At 40.8% G+C, this 21,796-nt stretch overlaps 1 protein-coding gene and 1 long non-coding RNA gene across 2 annotated transcripts in view; one reads left to right on the top strand and one right to left on the bottom strand.

The window, feature by feature from the left end:
- Positions 1-14,352, top strand: part of LOC139155788 (uncharacterized) — a 56,263-nt gene extending 41,911 nt beyond the window's left edge. Inside the window, exon 3 of the long non-coding RNA XR_011557117.1 lies at positions 14,335-14,352. This is a non-coding gene — a long non-coding RNA (uncharacterized lncRNA). The remainder of the gene's footprint in view (positions 1-14,334) is intronic.
- Positions 1-21,796, bottom strand: part of LOC139155786 (signal transducer and activator of transcription 4-like) — a 65,617-nt gene that overhangs the window by 28,088 nt on the left and 15,733 nt on the right. The window contains 8 exon segments of the mRNA XM_070731060.1: positions 3,757-3,865; positions 6,971-7,054; positions 7,927-7,971; positions 8,670-8,763; positions 8,861-8,878; positions 10,465-10,524; positions 13,190-13,282; positions 13,515-13,673. Of these exon segments, the coding sequence (XP_070587161.1) occupies positions 3,757-3,865; positions 6,971-7,054; positions 7,927-7,971; positions 8,670-8,763; positions 8,861-8,878; positions 10,465-10,524; positions 13,190-13,282; positions 13,515-13,673 (662 nt within the window).

Raw genomic sequence — 21,796 nt, 5'->3', positions numbered from 1 at the left:
ACCTGCACTTCCTCCCTAGCGACCTCAATTTTGTCAGCCATCATAAGATAGGGGCAGCGTACTCACAATCACGATCACAAGCAATTAGACAAACGGGCTCTGCACTGAGAAGCTCACTCGCAAGTGAGACTGTGTGTGCAAACTGACAGCTAGCCACGATTCAATTGGCAGTCAGGCCTCGGTGTCAGCCTCAGCGACAGTATCGAGGCAGAATAGGAGCCCTGCGACAGTCTGGCAGCCTGCCAGGTTCGCGCCAATTTGACAGCTGAAGTGAAGTTCGCGCCTTCGGGAGTTCAAAAATGGCGGGCGCGACTATTTTTAAGCCTCAGGAGGCGAATCAGACACACACAGGGACACCGAGAGACCCTCGCTGCTGTCTCCCTGACAGGTGTCCCTGATCGGCTTGGAAACGCCGCCCCGATCCACTCTCTGCGTTATCGGAGCGATCAGCTGTTGAGCGGCTCCTAATTAGCCGCCGCGGCGGCGTCAATCTCTTGCCGCCCCCGTCAATGGGGGAGGGCGGACCTCCCCCATCTGGGGTGTTAGGGCTAAGTATGGCCTCGGAGGTCAGTGACTTGAAGCCCTGTTGCTCCTTCTCAGGGCAGTACCCGCGGAGGGAAGAGGCCCCATAAGGAGGAACGGTGGGGGCACTGCCCGCGGAGGGCAGGAACCCCAATCCGATCACGAACCTGTGGCAAAAGAAAGAAAAAAGATTACAAGGTTCAAGTACAATTTTAATAATTTAACACATTATTTAAACATATACTTATCCCGGAGGAAAAAAACTCAAGTCCTTAACCTCGACTGAGTTTTTTAAAACTGACTTCTTGGGGCAGCAAGGGGGCGGTATCTAATTATTATTTATTTATGTTAATTTGAAACTCAGTCCTACCAATAAGACTAGAGCTAAACCCATGCTGGACTCTCCTTCCAGAAGCATGGGAGAACATGCACTTTTATAAACACTTTTAAATTCATATTTTTATTTTACCAACAAGGAAAAGCAAAAGACAATTAGAACATTTGCCCTTCAACAAGGAGTTGAAAAATAGCTTACAAAAATATTTATATTAGGAAAAGGCATGCAGCAATATGAGGATAAATGAACAAGAACATAAAGAGATATAAAGGAAACATACCTATTGTAAAAATGTGAAGCATAAACATGCATACAGATTTTGTAAACAGAATAGTTATCTTCATTTGCAAAACAGGTGATATGTTTTTTTCTGTTGGATGAGCTGATGAGGCCAGAACAAGGCTGAAATAGCGCTATCCTAGCCTCCCTTAATTTTAAAAATTCAGCAAAAACATGTGATACATATATATGTGTGTGTGTGTGTTTTCGTAGCTTTTCACAGGTACAGGTATGAAGGTTTGGCATATTTGGGTTTCTTCCCATGTAGGATTCAGAGATTTCTGGTGACATTTCGACGAGGTCCCACTCGTCATCTACAGGCTGGTGCTTCAGTTTCCAGGTGGTCTTTGTCAGCTAGACCACCTGGAAACTGAATTACACAGTCTCACAAATGTATTAATTTCCAATGTATTCCAAAGAGAGGCAATCACCAACCTAATCCGAAAGGAGACATCCTCCAAGAACCAAGATACAGAACAGGACAACAGCATCGCCCTCCTCCCTTACATCAAAGGCACCACACATAAAATCAGCAAAATTCTCCACAAACACAACATCAAGACAGCCTTTGGCACAGATAAAAATATAGCCAACATTCTAAGAAACCCCAAAGACAATATCCAGTTAGTAAACCAAGGAGTTTATCAAATACCATGTAAAATCTGCCCAGCCACATATATTGGACAAACTAATAGGAGGGTAAATGCACATGTTGCAGAACATAAGAACGCATTAAGAAAAAAAGAAAAAACTTTCTCCCTTTTTCAACACTTCAAAACTACAGGACATGAAATTGATTTTGACAGAACTAAATTAATTTCCAAAGCAGAACGCTACAACAAAAGAATAATCATGGAAGCCATTGAGGTACAAAAACACCCTCACAATATGAACAAGTGTGATGATACTTCCCGCCTACCAGACATCTGGAAACCAGCCCTAATTAACAAATATATCCCAGCCATACAAACTGAAACCAGACCCAGAACAACAAAGTCAAGTAGCCTGCAAGCTCCAACTACTCACTGCATTGCAGAACATGCATTGGCTCACTGCATTGCAGAACATGTGAATGCAGTTAAAAAAGAAGAAAAAACTTCCTCCCTTGTCCAGCACATTAAAAAAACAGGGCACGAAATTGACTTTGAAAAAGCTAAAATACTTCACAAAACAGAGAATTTATATAGAAGAATTGCTCTAGAAGCCATAGAAATTGAGAGGAGCCCCCTTTGTATAAATAAAAGAGATGATACGTCCCGCCTACCAGAAATTTGGAAACCAGCCTTAAACAAAAAAAACACTTCAAAAAATCACCTTGTCAATCCTTCTAATAATTATGAATTTGGAATTTTGAAACTTGGAAACCAGCCTTAAACAAAAAACACTTCATAAATATCACCATGTCAATCCTTCTAATAATTATGATTACACCAACCAATCAGATCACTAAAACATAATCACCCAATCTATTTGCTACATTCAAACCAAATCTCCACCCCCACACTATATACTAGGAAGAAATGACAGTTGCAAACATTCCATTTTACAACAGCACGAAGCTTGGAAACTTCAGCCTGATGATGGTGAATGTGATTTCACCGAAACGTCGCATAGACATGCAAAATATTACACAGGGCAAAACCCGAACTCAGAACAATCTACACACACACACACAGATATATATATATATATATATATGTGTGTGTGTGTGTGTGTGTGTGTGTGTGTGTGTGTGCTGAATATTTAAAATTAAGGGAGACTAGGATAGGCCTTGTTCTGGCCTACACATACATACATACATACATACATACATACATACATACATACATACATACAAGGCAAAGGCTGCAAGTTCAAATCCAGTGAGAGGGTATGGCTAGCTGATGAGGCCAGAATAGGGCCAAAATAGATCTATCCTAGTCTCCCTTAATTTAAATTTAGCAAAAACAAAAAAGAAAGAAAGAAAGGCAGGCAGGCAGGCAGGCAGGCAGGCAGGCAGGCAGGCAGGCAGGCAGGCAGGCAGGCAGATATAGATATAGATGTATATCTTTTTTGCTGCTCAATGGACTACAGGTAGTCCTTGATTTCTGATCACAATTGAACCCAAATTTTCTGTTGTTAAGAAAGACATTTGTACTTTACTAAGTAAAGTATAAAAGGTGCAAATTAAGACATTGGTTTATGTTTTATCAAATAGAAAAGTAAAATTATGTGTATTTTGTTAAGAATGAAGGTATTTGTATAGATGTACTGGGGAGAAAAACAATAAAAAAATTATTTTAAAAAAGACATTTGTTAAATGAGTTTTGCCCCCTTTTTATGACCTTTCTTGCCACAGTTGTTTAGTGAATCACCACAATTGATAAGTTAGTAACATGGCTGTAAAATGAATCTGGCTTCCCCACTGACTTTGCTTGTCAAGAGCTCATATTAATCAATTGCCAAGCACCTAGATTTTAATCACATGCTACAAAGTTCCTAAGTGTGAAAAACAGTCATAAGTCACTTTTTTCAGTGCAGTTGTAGATCCAGGACTACCTATACATCATAGGAAAGAAGCCTAAAGAGGCTTACTTGCTTTTATACTCAGCTTGTGAAAAATATAATTGGCTATGTACCAAAATGTACCTGGAGTTCACTTGTGGACAAGTTGTACCAGATGACCGAAGCCCAAGCATTAGGCAATTGGCTGACATTAGAAATCATCACAACTGGTAAACAGCTCGTCTGTTGAGAAAGATGGATAAAGAAATCAATGTAGACCTAGAACAGAGCAGGATTTAATAGCCCAGGGAAGAGGTTGCAGTTCTACAACAACTGCATTGCAAGAAGTATTATAATGTTAGAAAGGAGAATATTCTGAGCATGTGTTCTCTCAAATTTTTGCAAACTTTTGCAAAAATCCTTGCAAAGGATTGAATATTGAAAACTGGATATAAAAAACCCAGAGTCGTCGCCCCCGTCCCCCCGGTTGGGTTATTCTCAACAGTTTATACAAATGTAACATAATTTACCTTGTAAGCAAATTTTGCACTCGAAATAAATTAAGACAGTTGTTGAAGTACCGTATGCAAGTGGGTTGTTTTTGCTGAGAACTTACAACTAATGCAGTTAATTTTGTTAGCTATGTAATTTTCAGTTTTGTTTTCAATATGGGATGAGAAAGAAGAAGTAAGGGGCAAATTTATCAGAAGGGGCAAGTCTGCACAGAGCACAAAATTCTTACTGAACTTTTCAACCCATCAGTAGTTGGTTTTCAAGTAGACATTCCTAGCAGAGAATCTAGGTCACTTCATATCAGAAGTCATACATACAACCCCCCCCCCCCCCCCCAAAGAAATGAGAACTATCTAAGATCTGTTCATGTCATTTTATAGTCTCTCCTATATTGGGCTCCAAAAAAAGAGAAATATTTTAACTACATTTACTTTCCTGCACCTAAAACAAGTATTTACTTGTTCAAGCACCACATATGTTGCCAAATACAAGATGATTCCTTATTTTGTAATAGAATTATAACAAAGAAAGTCAGGGATTTTATTGTAATGAAATATTAACCATTATGGCAGTCATATAGCACCTTATCTACATTATAAATTCAATGACTCATCTAATCTGATATTTTGTTGACAATGATATTAGGCAAAGTTTCCCATGAGTTTATGAGAAATCCATTTTTGCTTAACTGACTTGGTTCAGGCAGGCAGAGTTGTCCATTGATGGAAAAAAATTAATCATATTGGTCTATTGACCAGCAATTAAGAATCGGGCTTCAGTGAATAATTAGGTAGAATTTGTTTTTCTTTGAAAAGCAGCAATTATTTGCAATTAGATTAACTGCTATATCTATTTGATAGAGATCCACTGATGAAGTGGACAAGGCCATTGGAGCTGGGAGTTCCGCCACCTGTTTACTGGATCCGTGTCCCTCTTGGTTGGTTTCGGCCAGTCGAAAGGTGACACGAAGCTGGGTCCAGGAGATTGTCAACGCCTCCTTGGGGAGGGGGTCCTTTCCGGCTCCTTATAAGGAGGCACTTGTGCGCCCCCTCCTCAAGAAGCCTTCCAGCCATGCTACCGTCCAGTCTCCAACCTTCCCTTTATGGGGAAGGTTGTTGAGAAGATGGTGGCGCTCCAACTCCAGCGGTCCTTGGAAGAAGCCAATTATCTAGGTCCCCAGCAGTCTGGATTCAGGCCCGGCTACAGCGCAGAAACTGCTTTGGTCGCGTTGATGGATGATATCTGGCGGGCCTGGGACAGGGGCTTGTCCTCTGTCCTGGTGCTTCTTGACCTCTCAGCGGCTTTCGATACCATCGACCATGGTATCCTTCTGTGCCAGCTGGAGGGGTTGGGAGTGGGAGGCACTTTTCTCTCTTGTGGGGTGCCTCAGGGGTCGGTCCTCTCCCCTGCTATTCAATATCTACATGAAACCGCTGGGCGAGATCATCCAAGGGCATGGGGTGAGGTATCATCAATATGCCGATGATACCCAGTTATACATCTCCACCCCATGTCCAGTCAACGAAGCAGTGGAAGTGATGTGCCGGTGCCTGGAGGCTGTTGGGGCCTGGATGGGTGTCAACAAACTCAAACTCAACCCAGACAAGACGGAGTGGCTGTGGGTCTTGCCTCCCAAGGACAATCCCATCTGTCCGTCCATCACCCTGGGGCGGCGGATCCACTGACCCCCTCACAGAGGGTTCGCAACTTGGGCATCCTCCTCGATCCACAGCTGACATTGAAACATCATATTTCGGCTGTGGCGAGGAGGGCGTTTGCCCAGGTTCGCCTGGTGCACCAGTTGTGGCCCTATTTGGACAGGGAGTCACTGCTCACAGTCACTCATGCTCTCATCACCTCGAGGTTTGATTACTGCAATGCTCTCTACATGGGGCTACCTTTGAAAAGTGTTCGGAAACTTCATATCGTGCAGAACGCAGCGACGAGATTCACCCACGTTTCCTCAACACTCCGTGGCTTGTATTGGCTGCCAATTAGTTTCCGGTCACAATTCAAAGTGTTGGTCATGACCTTTAAAGGCCTACATGGCATTGGACCAGATTACCTCCGGAACCGCCTGCTACCACACGAATCCCAGCGACCGATAAGGTCCCACAGAGTTGGCCTTCTCTGGGTCCCGTTGACTAAACAATGTCGTTTGGCGGGCCCCAGGGGAAGAGCCTTCTCTGTGGAGGCCCCGGCCCTCTGGAACCAACTCCCCCCGGAGATTAGAATTGCCCCCACCCTCCCTGTCTTTCGTAAACTACTCAAGACTCATTTATACCACCAGGCATGGGGGAGATGAGATATTCCTTCCTCCTAGACCATTACAAGTTATGCATGGTATGTTTGTCTGTATGTTTGGTTTTATTATAATAGTTTTTAGTTGTTTTATTATTGGATTGTCACATGCTGTTTTTATTATTGTTGTTAGCCGCCCCAAGTCTACGGAGAGGGGCGGCATACAAATCCAATAAAAAAAAAATAATAATAATAATAATAATAATAATTATTATTATTATTATTATTATTATTATTTAACTGAAGGTTCAAATTATATTTTTGGTTACTTGAGGCACTGATGTCTTCATCACTGGAGGCTTTCAAGAAAATATTGGATTGCCATTTGTCAGAAATGATTTGGGTCTCCTGCTTGGGTGGGGTGTTGGACTAGATGACCTACAAGGTTCCTTCCAACTGTTAATCTAAGGTCTTCAAAATAGTCTTACTTGATCAGCCGAGTATAATCCGTTACCACAAACAGCTAGTGAGTAGTGTGCATTATTTCTAATCCAAATGTTTCCCATTCATTCAGCCTGGTTCAAAAACACTTACTTCCAAATCTATAGTCAGCCCACATAAGCAGATTTGTGTTTCAAAAGTGATTGAATGTAATTCTTCAGTTACCACTTGAGGAATCTGAAAAGTGGAAGAATAGTTTTTAAAATGACATGGATTGGAATTGTTAAGGTTGAGAGTATGCCTGCCTCATGATATTTAAGCATAATGATCAGGAAAATTCAAAGGCTGCCCCATTGAAAAAATGTTGTTCATATCCTCAAATCACAAAAGTGGGACTAAAGCTGAGACAACAGTAAATTTATTTATTTGTATATTTACTACATCTATATGCAACCCACCTCACTCATCAAAGGGACTCTTTGTGATTCTGCATATTGTTATATATTAATTTCAAACTCAAATTTAGAAATATTATTTTAGAAATACTGTATTATTTTATATATTCATTTGGTAAATTACAGATGACAAAAAAGACCAGAAGATGGAGCCACAAAGCTATTTTCTTTAATTAAACTTAAATGGGGAAAAATGATTTGAGCATAATAAACATTTTAACAATAACATTTTAGTAAGACTTTGTTGTTTAAAAACTGGTTATTCAGATCCTTAGGCTCCATGTGTACAATTTTTTTCTCCTAAAATAGTTTTTTGCCAAGTTTAGGATTCAGAATGTTCCCCATTAAGACAAATTTACCTGTCTTCGAACAAATACATAGAACATTATAACAAATAGTAAAAACATTGTGCCATTATATGTGTCTAGAATCAATTTATCCATTTTAGGTAGTTCCCTTTTAGATAAAAGGCCTTAGGAAAGATTAGCATTTATGCTTCAAATATTGCAGTATTATTTAGTTCCTTAGGTAATAAGCCTTAGGGAGGATTAACATTTATGTCTCAAATGCTATATAAAGTATTATTTTCTTGGGTCTAACAAAAGTTAATGAAATTATGCTACAGCCAGAGCTCAGACCATTATTTTTTCCTACCTCATTTCCTTTGTTTGTACCACTTGCTTTCATTTCTTTTGGCTGCTAGAAGAATTAAAATATAAGATTAACATCAATATGCAAAATGTATATTCACAGATATATTTAATGATGAGATTTAATATTTACCAATAAATATTATAGAACATTACTGTGAAAGAATATATATGGTCTAAATAAAGCAAGTTCCGCTGGTGACAACAAAATCTTTTCCTTCCAAAAAATTCTACTATGTACATAAATTTGAAGCAAATTCTGTTTCTGTCAAATAAAATTTTGGTTTTGTTACAATAATTCACAGATATTTCTTTTTTAAATAATAAAGAAAAGTGTTTCTATATTGCTGTGAATTTTTTGTCCTTAAAATACTGCAGTGCTAAAAGGCTATGAATTGCGATTTCTACAGAAAGCTAATAATTGTCTCAGAAGATTAACAAGCCCTGCATACAGAAAGGATACTATGTTCTATGCGACTCAGTGAATCTCTCTGTATTTGAGGAAATAATTTTTTACCCCTCAAAGAAGGAAATGCAACTCTGTCTTCATATTTAAGAATGCAGTACTGTTTTCCCAAGAAAATAAGCATTTGGCCCCTGTTCATAAATTTGTTTTTCTTGTTTAATTGAAAAGTTCAAGGGAAACTCTCAGTACACAGTTAACAGGAATGTCATATCCATAAATGCTGAGAAACACACAAGGGTTTCCAATTTCTACATCAAAATAAAAATAAAAAAGTGATTTACCAAATGTCAAAATTCCACTGAAAGGTTCCCGTTTGCAGACTCATCCATGTTCATTGCTTTTATATGAGTCCCACACAGAACAAATCTGCGGTGGCTAGAAAACATATCCCAGTAAGGTTGAGAGCAGCAGGTAAAATAATAATAAGCAAAGTGTGTTTATACTTAAAACTCCATCATTTATATTTTCTTACCTTATAGTAGAAGCATTCCTGGGTTTTAAAGAAATAAAAAAGCAAGTTAATCTTATGCAAGCAAGTCTTCGAACATACAAAATTCTTGCTATATGCTAGCTACTGAAATTTCTTAGCAATTTAGAATAAAAACTTACAATATAAAAAAAAGTCACCAATTGAAAAAAAAACTGCATGCATTTAAGGCTCTTTAAAATAATCAAATCAAAGCTTATTACAAAAGCTATGCTTTTAAACTTCTTTTTTTAAAGCCAATAGATATGTCAATCATCTCAATGTTGTGTATGGTTGGGATGGCTTCAGAAAAGACCTGAGTTACTAAGAGATGAATCTAGTGAAAAGCCTGGGGCACAAACTGACATGGGTAAAAGATACTCTGGGTCAAAGAAATCTCAGTCTAGAAGAACTTCCCCAGTTCCTTCTGGGAGAATGTAACTTTATGCTAGGAATATCCAATTATGGCAACTTTAAGACCTATGAACTTCTTTAACCCTTTTCAGTTCAGATACTCAAAAACCCTGAAGGCAGAATCAGCCTGAAAAGGCCACATTTACAATAGAACTCTAAGGAATTTGCCTAGCAATACCCATCCCATTACCACTGCTGAACTCTTAGCTAGTTACCTGAGATCCAATATCAAAAGAAAGCTGTGTAAGTTTATTCAAACACTGCATCTTTAAGTCTTCTAAAAGCACCAACATTTTATTACACTATACTATAGTTATTATAGTTGTCATACGTCTGACTAAAACCTGTCATCAGCTTCTTGTATGAAATCTAACAAGTTATCAGGGTGAACCTCAAGGGGATTCTTTGGCTTTTCAACTTTATGCTTTAGGATGCTGACATCTCTGAGTTGCAGGTTCACACCGCAAACAACATGAAGAGAACTTCAATCAAAACTGTCTAGTTTTGTTGTGGAGCAACAACAATGGCTCAAAGCAGTGGAAAGACTTTGATGAGTCTGAGTCTGATGATTCAGTTGCCAACTACACTTACGTGTTGAGTTATTCTTTTATTAGTCATGCTTTCTATCATGTTTTGATTTTATGCTGATTTTCTTTTTACCATAAATGTTTTAAACTTCTTTTTCTAAATTGTGTTAACCCCCAAGAACTGTTGGATTGTTATGATAAACAAATAAATAAACAATGCCATCTTATTACATTTCTATCACTACCTTGTCTTATTTTGTTAAGTCTCTACAAATCCATTTTTGTGCCTTAACAGAAAGTGTCTAATTATTTGTGGATGCACAATTTTGATTAAAAAAAAAATGTAAGTTACATTGGCAACTCATCTTTCATTTTTGCAAGAAAAAACTACAATGGGTTCTGAAGAAAATATTTCAGGAACAAAACAACATTAGAAGCCTGAACAATATTTAGAAGAGAGATACAGTAATATTGGGATTTGCATACAAAGCTAAACCATCTTTTTTAAAAAATATGCTTTGTTAAATGTAAATTGAAATAAAAGTGTATTCTGATCATTTAAAAATCTGAAGCAAATCCACTTGGATTTAGTTAGTTTCAAACATTTTCAAAGTATCTTGAGAATTTTTACTAAATATTATAATGATCCATTAAAAAAATCTTACATACTTGTCAATAGTAGCTTTCACTTTAATCTGGTAGTTCAGCTCTGGCAATTTAATTAGTAGCCTAGAAAGTTAAAAGTTTGGAATTTAATATGACAAAATACTGCTCTCCATAAATGATGTCTCAGGCACTGCTCAGACAACAAGGTAATTTTGTAACACTGAAAGCAAATTAGGCAGTCTGTATATATAATATCAACCAGATTCACAATGTTACTGGTGGACTGGCCACCAAGCATATGCAACTGGCTGGTTATGGCAAAGTTGGGGATCAAGGAGGGAAGTTAATGTTGATGTTAATGTTAATGTCAAGGTTGTGAAGAAAATAAGGAAATAAATTTGGATGCTAGGGTTCTAGTTGCGTAGATCTGCAAGTGAAAGAAGTCCAAGCAAAGGAAATGGCCAAGGTGACATGAGACTAGAACCAGGTGGTGACCAATGCTTCATTGATGGAGGGGTCCTTCCTGTCCCCATTCAAGGAAGAGGTGGTGCATTCACTCCTCAAGAAGCCTTCCCTTGATCTGGCTATTTTGTATAACTATTGCCCTGTCTCCAACCTTCCCTTTCTAGGCAAAGTTGTTGAGAAGGTGGTGGCACTCCAGCTCCTATGGTCCTTGGATGAAGCTCATTATCAGTCCGGTTTCAGGCCTGGCTACAGCACCGGAACTGCTTTGGTTGTGCTGATGGATGGTCTCTGGTGGGCCCGGGATAAGGGTTATTTCTCCACCCTGGTGCTTCTTGACCTCTCAGAGGCTTTCAATACCATCTGCACTGATTGGAAGGGTTGGGAGTGGGAGGCACCATATTATGGTGATTCTCTTCCGTCCTCTCCAGGTGGTCACAATCGGTGATGGCGAGGGGGGGGCTAGAGGTCGACTCCCAGGCTCCTCCTTTGTGGAGTGCCTCAGGGGTTGGTTCTCTCTCTGCTGCTGTTTAAATGACATGAAGCCGCTTGGTGAGATCATCCGACAACACGGGGTGAGTTACCAACAGTACCCTGACGACACCCAGCTGTACATTTCTATCCCGTGTCAATTCAGTGAAGCAGTGGTGATGATGTGCCAGTGCCTGGAGGCTGTGAGGGAGGCTGTGAATGAGTGTTAACAGGCTCAAGCTCAACCCTGACAAGACGGAGTTGCTGTGGTTTTGCCTCCCAGGAACAATTCCATCAACGGGGGGGGGGGGGGGGGGGGGAGGCTTTTGACCCCCTCAGAGAGAGTCTGCAACTTGGGAGTCCTCCTTGATCCACAGCTGGGGCTAGAATAATATCTCTCAGCTGTAGCAAAGGTGACGTTCTCACAGGTTCGCCTGGTGCACCAGTTGCGGCCCTACTTGGACAGGGAGTCTCTTCTCACAGTTATTCACGCCCTCGTCACCTCGATTACTGCAATGGTCTCTGCATGGGGCTATCTTTAAAGAACGTTGGAGACTGCTGTTAGTCCAAAATGTAGCCATATAAGCCATTATGGGTCTACCAAAGTATATCCATATATCACCATCACTCTGCGAGCTGCATTGGCTACTGACTTGTCTCTGAATGCAATTTAAAGTGCTGGTTATTACTTATAAAGCCCTGCATGGTTTAGGACAAATTACTTACGGAACTGTCTCCTGCCTTATGTATCCCAGCGGCCAGTCAGATCCCAGAGTTGGCATTCTCCAGGTCCTGGCAGCCAAGAAATGTCACCTGGCAGGGCCTAGTGGAAGGGCCTTCTCTGTGGCAGCTCCAGGCCTTTGGTATCAACTCCCCCCAGAGATTCGCACAGCCCCTACCCTCCTGGCCTTTCGCAAGGTTTTAAAAATATACCTTTGCCGCCAGGCCTGGGGCCGTTGAGCGCTGATATTCTGCTCTGGCTGATAGTATGACTGTGATTGGATGAATCTGTTTGAATGATTTTAACTGTTTGGGGTTTTAGACTTAGGTTTTATGCTTGAGTTTCATAAATTTTGTATCAATTTTATCTTGTAATCCGCCCTGGGTCCCTTGGAGAAGGGCGGCCTAAACATACAAACAAACAAAATCCTCAGAGAGACTAAGAGAAAGAGATAGAGATAAGGGAAAACATCTGGTGGCATCTGGTTGACAATGTAAAATCAGTAAGGAAATAATTATTGGGGGGTCTGTAGATGGGAAGGAAGTCCCATCTCTATTCTCAAGGAGTAAAGAGGAAAGAAATACCTCTTTGAATTAATAGGCTTATTTAAAGTAAATTGTATAGGAGCTAGGAGGGATCCTGTTAGTTCCTCTAAACCCAGAACAACTGTTGAATTAAAATAGGATGTATCCATGGAGGATCTAGTTAATTGTTATAGTCAAAAATTGCCACCTGAACATTTTTTCCCTCCCCCCTCATTCCACTGTGGTTTTGAACATAAATATTACTAATCTTACAATCAGTACCATCGGGTAAATGCTGCTGAAAATGTAAACACACACCAACAAGTAGAAAAGTGCAGAAATGGAATATAATAGGGACAATAATATTAGTAAAAGCAAGAGGGGAAATTATTTGGCTTGCTTGAAAAGCTCAAATTTTAACTTTAACTTCACAGCTATTTGCATGGAAGAACTCATTTGGAGGCTTAAGAATTATCTAAAAATATTTTCTTCCCGAAAGCAAGCTGTTGTACCTGTTTAGGAATTTGGTCTGGGAAACATGAGAGGTTTTAAGAAATATGCCAAAACATTCAACTAATCAGATAAAAAGCAAGCAACAACCTTTACTCACCGAAGTTTAACTGTAAACTGTATCATCGTTTTAAGAACCAAAGGCCTCTGAGGATGAGTTGGCATGGAAGGCTGTCTCTCCACTACAAATGAACTAATGAGAAAGGAAATAAGTGTCTGCAGTCCACAAACAATCCTGGTGCAATATTGGAAGATTGCAAGCAGCTTCATTTCTTCAAGATAGCATGAAAAAATTGTTTACTTTATCCAATCCAATTTTCAGAAATTTTCTTGCACAATTAAATATTTCCATGGCTGAGATTAAAGAGTGTTAAATAATAGTTTCTGATACAGCTTCAGTTGAAAATGAAAATTAACTTATATACCTTTGGAAAAGACTGTAAAGTAAAGCATTTATTCTTTCAGACAAATGCGGTCTTTGTAATGGAATGGGGTCTCCTTCATAGGTGAGTTTTATCAAAAGTTCATTCAGCTTCTCCAGCTGTCTTCTTATTTGGAAGAGACTCTCAGCCATCAGGGTGAAACTAAATAAACGCAAAAGAGAGAGTCAAGACGTTAAACTTTGACTGGCGCTAACCCAGAACGTTCTTTACTTTAATGGTACTCCCCCTTCCCCTAATGAAGCTACATGGTGTTCAAGATGAACAATTATTATTTTGACACCTGCCACAGAGAATACCACAAAAGTACTGTTTTCCTTCCTGGTATGAAAAAAAAGGCCTGATTTTTAGCAAGCAATTTTCTGCTCTTTCATGATATAGAAAATCAGCTACTGAATTAGAAGTCTTCTTATGTTTAATGATAAAATTAAACTTGCTCTCCCATCCATGCTTAGAAAATTATTCACAGCAACCTACATCCAGCAATTCTCTGCTTCAAATGAAAACAGCCTTAATTCTGTTTTATCACAGGCACAACTATGAAAGGAAGTCAAATTTGCTCAATTCCTAACTCAAGTTCTTCTACAGCAGTCGTTTCCTAACCAACCCTTCAAGAAGAGATCTGCTTTTAGTCTGAAGACCTAATGAAATTATGAATGTCACTTTACAGCATTATAGGAAGCTATTAATGTATTATGTGCACATGTGCTTTAATTGTGTAGTATTAATCTTTTGAAACACTCAATGTTTAAGATTGTAATAAATGCGATACACAATTTCTAAGTATTTCTTCTTTTATTCACAGCAGGAGGTTAACAAGCGGCTGTAACACTTTCGCTTAGGCGCACTCTCTACAGAAGACGCGTAATACCAGAAGCCGTCGTATTTATAACATTTAGCCCAGCAACAAGCGGCGGCTGACAGCTATCTGATCTTGACGCCAAATACAACAACCAATAGGAAACAGGTAAACATTTAACATTACATTGGGTGCTTTTCTGCTTAACAACAACTATTAGAATTTTACCTAGATACAATTCCTTACTAATAACTTCGGACATAACAACCCTCCCCCTTCTAGTTAGTTTTTTTCATACCCATTTATTCTGACAAATAAGTAATATAGTCATCCAACCGGGCAGGTCTTCTGGGTGTCCTTTCGGATCGGCGAGGATCATGGGATACTTGGGTGTCTACGGAAGAGGAGGGTTCTTCCTGACCTGATGAATACGATCCTCCCCGGCTGGCATGCGGCGGAGAAGGGGCAGCACTGGAGAGGTCAGGGTGTCCAGGTAAGTCCCAATCTATTTGCTCTTGATTTCTGCCCGGTCTGTTATAACCCCCTGCGGGTAGTGAAGGAGTAGAGACCCCATTATTATCATTACCCTCATTTTGTCTCATACTGGCCGTCTCCTGTCTTCCCCTTATGTGATCTATGTGTCGTTTCCATAGTCGTCCATCAGTTAACTTGATAATATAAGTCTTTGGGCCAGTTTGCTCGGTTACCGTGCCACGTTCCCATTGTTGGCCCCTGTCAAAATTTTTAACAAATACCGGTTGACCAATGCACATTTCCCTTTCTGGCATAAACATATTTACATCTTTAATTTGTATAAAAGAGGGGTGTAGTCTGTCCAGGGGAGACCTCAACTTCCTCCCCATAAGCAGTTCGGCTGGACTCTTGTTAGTGGTTAAGCTGGGTGTAATATGTTGGGTAAGGAGGAAGGTGTCTAGCCTCTCTTGCATCTCCCCTGGTGATGACCTTTTAATGGCCTCTTTGGCCACGCGGACATATCTCTCCGCCATCCCATTAGCCCACGCTGCGTGGGGTGATGTCAAAGCATGTCTGACCCCTAGATGTGCCAAAAACACCTCAAATTGCCGTGAAGTGAATTGGGGTCCATTGTACGACACTAGAACGTCTGGACACCCATATATGGAAAATAACTTTCTTAAAACAGTTATAACAGCAGTGGAGGTAGTGGACCCCAACAAAAGAATTTCTAACCACTTAGAATATGCATCCACTACAATTAGAAACATTTGGTTGCCTAATGGTCCTGCTAGGTCTATGTGTACTCTTGACCATGGACTTTGGGGCATGTCCCACTGTGCAGGGGTGGTTTTCGGTGGATTTGGCCTCGTTTCTTGACACTGTGCGCACGTGGCAACCCAATCCTCAATTGTTTTATCCAATCCTGGCCACCATACATAGCCTCTGGCCAGGGCTTTCATCCTGACCACTCCCGGGTGACCCAGATGTAGCATCTTGATTACCTGTCGCCTTAGAGTAGTGGGAATGACTACTCTATCTCCCCACAAGATGCAATCATGCATGACTGACAGCTCCAACCGTTTAGTTTTGTAGTCCCCCACCCCGGGGTCTTCTCCATTGGGTGGCCACCCTTTTAAAATATATTGTAATACTCTGTGTAAGGTCGGATCCTTCTCCGTTTCAATAGCCACTTCTTTGGCCGTAATTAAGGGGTCAGTATTTAACTCTAAGAGGAGAACATCAGCTGCAGGGGCTGGGTCTTCTACCCTCTGACCTAAGGGGCAGCGGCTAAGTCCATCTGCATGGTTTATCATTGAGCCTCCTTTATGACTGAGCACATAATCATACCCAGCTAAGAATATTGCCCACCTAGACATTCGGGGGGACATAAATGGAGGAGTAGGGCGACCAGTGGCCAGCAGACCTAATAGAGGTTTGTGGTCAGTGACCAATTGGAAGGGTCGACCTAATAAATAGTGGTGAAATTTCTTCACTCCAGCCACCAGTGCTAAGGCTTCTCTGTCGATTTGGGCATAGTTCCGTTCAGCCATGGATAACGTCCTGGAGAAATAAGCCACTGGGGCTTCTTGTCCGTTAGGGAATACATGGGCGAGTACCCCCCACACCCACACCGTATGGTGAAGCATCGCATGTGAGCCTAAGGGGTAGGGTCGAGCTGTATTGAATAACAACACTATCTGATGTCAAAAGATTTTTGACAGCTTTGAAAGCTAGATGTTCTCTTTCACCCCATTCCCAAACTGCCCCCTTGTGGAGGAGCCGATGAAGCGGCTCAGCTGCGGATGCCTTTTGTCTTAAAAAAACGGAATAAAAATTTAATAGCCCCAAGAAAGCTTGCAGCTCTGCCTTACAAGTGGGGGCTGGGGCATCCTTGATAGCCTTAATTTTATTGTCAGTGGGGTGGATGCCTTGTGCATCTATACGAAATCCCAAAAATTCAACGGAAGGTGTCTCCCACACACATTTCTCAGGCTTAAGTCGTAAACCCTTATCCCGCAGGCGAGAAAGTACTTGTCTAATTCTACCATGTAATTGCCCAGGGTTGTCCCCACAAATTAGGATGTCGTCAAAATAGGGGACTACCCCTTTAAGCCCACTTAGCAATCTTTCCATCAACCTTTGAAAAATACCAGGGGCCACACTGACCCCGAATTGTAACCGTGTACACTTAAAGGCACCTCGGTGCGTAACAATAGTCTGGGCCATAGCTGTGGCATCATCGACAGTTAATTGTTGGTACGCTTGGGCAAGGTCCAGCCTTGCAAACAATTTTCCAGCCCCTAGGGTATGCAGCAACTGCTGTACAACTGGGATGGGGTAAGAGTTGTGCTGCAAGGCTTTGTTAAGGGTCGATTTATAATCTGCACATACTCTGAGTGTGCCGTCTGGCTTTAAGGGAGTCACGATAGGGGTCTCCCACGGGGCATGTTCAACAGGGACGAGGATACCTTAGAGCTGTAGTTTCTGAAGTTGCGCATCCAGCTTTTCTAATAAGGGCAGTGGTACCCTCCGTGGCTTTAAACGAAGGGGAGGAACAGTGGGATCCAAGGAAAAAGAAATAGGAGGACCCTTGTATGTACCCAAACCCTCTTGAAATACCTCTGGAAACTCGTGGATGAAATTAGGCACCCCCCAGGTGGTTAATTTATGGAGGCCAGTGACAGCCAACCCCAAGGGAGCCATCCAATCTAATCCCAGCAAAGAGTGATTTGCCCCTTCAATGACTAAAATTGGCAACACATGTTGGACATTTTTAAAAGTAACAGGTATCTTGGTTCTCCCCAATATCTGAATAGGGTGTCCCTGAAAGTCATTAATGGCAATGTCCAATGGTTGTAAAGAGTCTCGAGACAACGCTGGCACATAGAGCCGCAACTTATGCCACGGCATTAAGGTGAACTTTGAGCCAGTGTCAAGTTCCATGTGGCACGGCAGGTGATTTAGGAGGAGTGGGACAACAATTTTATTGGGGGGGGAGAAATAAGTGCCACAGTCGGTGTATTTTTTGTTACCTCGGGAGTTCCATGGACGTCTGTTTCCTCTGCCTTGCTGTCTGAAGGGGCGATAGTAGCGCTGGGAAGCAAAGGCGGGTAGCCCATCCTGGTTAGCAGAGAGGTCATCAGGGAGGATGGCCCGGCAGACGGCGGCAATGTGGCCTCGTTTGTCGCATCGGCGGCAGAAGGCGTCCTTGAAGGGGCATCGGGATCTCGGGTGCTGGCTGCGGCATCCGGCACAGGGCTGGAATGGTTGACGGGGCTGTCTGGTTGGTGGTCCACGAATTTGACAGCAGTAGTCTTCGTAGGTGTCGAGGTCTTAAGGATGGTAGGCATGGGGACGCGATCATGGGTTGCGAGGAGCGTCCGAAATTTTGCAAACAGTTGGCAGCTTGTCGTTGGATTTTAGGTCAGCTGCAGCGGCTTCGGCTACCTCAGCTGTTTGTGCCGCTTTGATAACATCTTGGAGGGTTGACTCCTCCGCAGCCAGCAGCTTGTTCCTAATGGTGACATTTCGCATGCCAAAAATGATGGCATCCGTTAAGCATGCTTCAGGATTCTCGAACTGGCATTTCGCTAAAATTGTCCTAAGACGAGTAGCAAATTGGTTGATAGACTCGCCTTCAGCCTGGGCTGTGCGCGAGAACTGATGCCGGTACACCCTCGCAGGTTTCGTGGGTTTGAAAAGGGATGTCAATTTTTCCCTCAAAGTGTCCCATGGCACAGAGTTTGCGGGCTCCGGATCAGTCAGGGTACCCGCTAAATCAAAAATTTGGGTGCCGCAGTAATTGAGAAACAATGCTCGTTTCCTGCCGTCTTCTGCATCCTTCATTCCTGCTGCCTCAAGGAATATCTCAAATTTTGCCATATAGGCAGTCCACGTTGACCTCTCGGGGTCAAATAGCTCAGGAGGCTGGATGATCGATGGGGTCGACATTATGATTTTTTGTTAAAAAAAAATCACCCTTAGATCCTCGTCGCCACTGTAATAAATGCGATACACAATTTCTAAGTATTTCTTCTTTTATTTACAGCAGGAGGTTAACAAGCAGCTGTAACACTTTCGCTTAGGCACGCTCTCTACAGAAGATGCGTAATACCAGAAGCCGTCCTATTTATAACATTTAGCCCAGCAACAAGCGGCGGCTGACAGCTATCTGATCTTGGCGCCAAATACAACAACCAATAGGAAACAGGTAAACATTTAACATTACATTGGGTGCTTTTCTGCTTAACAACAACTATTAGAATTTTACCTAGATACAATTCCTTACTAATAACTTCGGACATAACAAAGATGATACATGGAAATATAAAAAGTAGGCATTATTGCCTAAGTGCATTGTTAAAAATCCGGAAATGTTTTTGTCTGCCAGCCAGATGTATTTCCCAAGGCAATGCCAATACTGTAAAATTTAGTTGGAAGAGCCTATCACAAAAGTGTTGTCTGTCCAGCTTGCATTGAAACTGCAGTGTGGAACTACAAACTACAACTACTGTCTTCTGTTGCAGCTACAAATGTAGCTTAGAAATAGAAATCTGAATTGCATTTGTTCTGCAATCCAGTTTCAGAGAGAACAAGTGACAAAGAGCATGATTGTTCCTTAAAGCAGCAGTCTCTGGGTTCGTGGTAAAAAACATGTCTTATTATGCTTTTACAGTTGCTGTTCCTGCCCTCTGGAGCCTCTCAATTTTTCTCCCAGGCCTTGAGCTTATCTGGATAGTGGGGTCCTTAAGCCTCTCTTGCTTTTGCAATATTATTATTATTATTATTATTATTATTATTATTATTATTATTATTATTATTAAACATGAAACTCAGGCAACTGAACATTTAAAAATGTATCACAAATATCACTGATTGGCTCTGATGGTTGATACGGGTTATTATTATTATTATTATTATTATTATTATTATTATTATTAATTAGATTTGTATGCCGCCCCTCTCCATAGACTCGGGGCGGCTCACAACACAATAAAACAGTTCATGACAAATCTAATAATTTACAATTTAAAGTATTTTAAAAAACCCATTATTAAGCAAACATACATACAAACATACCATACATAAATTGTATAGGCCCAGGGGAGATATCTCAGTTCCCCCATGCCTGATGACAAAGGTGGGTTTTAAGGAGTTTACAAAAGGCAAGGAGGGTAGGGGCAGTTCTAAGCTCTGGGGGGAGCTGGTTCCAGAGAGTCGGGGCCACCACAGAGAAGGCTCTTCCCCTGGGGCCCGCCAACCGACATTGTTTGGTTGATGGGACCCGGAGAAGGCCCACTCTGTGGGACCTAATCGGGTTGCTGTCAGCATCCTAGATATCGACCAAGTATCTTCTTAGGAAATAATAATAATAATAATGATGATGATGATAATAATTTCTTTTATTATTAAACTTGAAACTCAGACAACTGGACATTTAAAAATGCATCACAAATATCACTGACTGGTGCTAATGGTTATTATGGGTTGCTGCCAGCGTCCTAAGTATCAACCAAGTATCTTCTTAAGATGTATGATGTTCCAAACAGCACAGTTTTTTGTAGCTCCACTGGTGTTATTGCATGAAGCTGCAATTTCTTGATGTGTTTTGTGAAATTTTTGGACATGGTACCAAGTGCCCCAATAACAATGGGTATCACTGTTACATGTTTCATCCATAGCCGTGTAGTTTCAATGGCCAGGTCATGATATTTTGTAATTTTTTTCCAGTTCTTTTTCTTCAACTCTGGCATCTCTTGGTGCAGCCATATCAATAAACTGTACTCTTCGGCCCTCGACAACCATGATATCTGGCATGTTATGTAACAAATAATAATCTGTTTGTATTCAAAATTCTCATAAGAATTTCACTGTCTCATTTTCAGTACCTTTTTCCACTTTGTGCTCCCATGACTTTTCCGATACAGGTCTGTCACATTTTTTACATAATGACCAATGGACTAGTTTGGCAACTTGATTATGTCTAACTTTCTAATCAGTTTGTGCAATTTTGCTGCACACATATATTAAGTGTGAAACAGTTTCAACTTTCTCATTGCAAAGTCGGCAGTTTGGATTGTCGGTGGTTTTTTGTATCTTTGCTTTAATGGCATTAGTTTTTAGTGCTTGTTCTAGCGAGTATTAAACTTTCTGTTTCTTTCTTGATGGTTCCTATTTTAAGCCATGCCCCTGTAAAGTTGTCATCACATTTTCCTTCAAGGTTTTTCAAGTGTTGTCCATTCATCATCATCATTTTCGTCATTATAGAAACATAGAAGTCTGACGGCAGAAAAAGACCTCATGGTCCATCTAGTCTGCCCTTATACTATTTTCTATATTTTATCTTAGGATGGATATATGTTTATCCCAGACATGTTTAAATTCAGTTACTGTGGATTTATCTACCACGTCTGCTGGAAGTTTGTTCCAAGGATCTACTAATCTTTCAGTAAAATAATATTTTCTCATGTTGCTTTTGATCTTTCCCCCAACTAATTTCAGATTGTGTCCCCTTGTTCTTGTGTTTACTTTCCTATTAAAAACACTTCCCTCCTGGATCTTATTTAACCCTTTAATATATTTAAATGTTTCGATCATGTCCCCCCTTTTCCTTCTGTCCTTCAGACTATACAGATTGAGTTCATTAAGTCTTTCCTGACACGTTTTATGCTTAAGACCTTCCACCATTCTTGTAGCCCGTCTTTGGACCCGTTCAATTTTGTCAATATCTTTTTGTAGGTGAGGTCTCCAGAACTGAACACAGTATTCCAAATGTGGTCTCACCAGCATTCTATATAGCGGGATTATTATTATTATTATTATTATTCACAGAATAAACTAGATTACTATTCTGTATCACAATAATTTTATATAATTGCTTTTTGCCACTCAAAGTCATTTAGAACTACTTTTGTCATATGCTAGAAAGTGTGCTACTTGCTGGGCTACCAAATAATCATAGTAGAGATATCACAGTTGGCTAATAGTCTGA

The sequence above is a fragment of the Erythrolamprus reginae genome, unplaced genomic scaffold, assembly GCF_031021105.1.
Source record: "Erythrolamprus reginae isolate rEryReg1 unplaced genomic scaffold, rEryReg1.hap1 H_59, whole genome shotgun sequence".
Classification (NCBI taxonomy): domain Eukaryota; kingdom Metazoa; phylum Chordata; class Lepidosauria; order Squamata; family Dipsadidae; genus Erythrolamprus; species Erythrolamprus reginae.
This window is presented reverse-complemented; position numbering and strand designations above follow the sequence as displayed.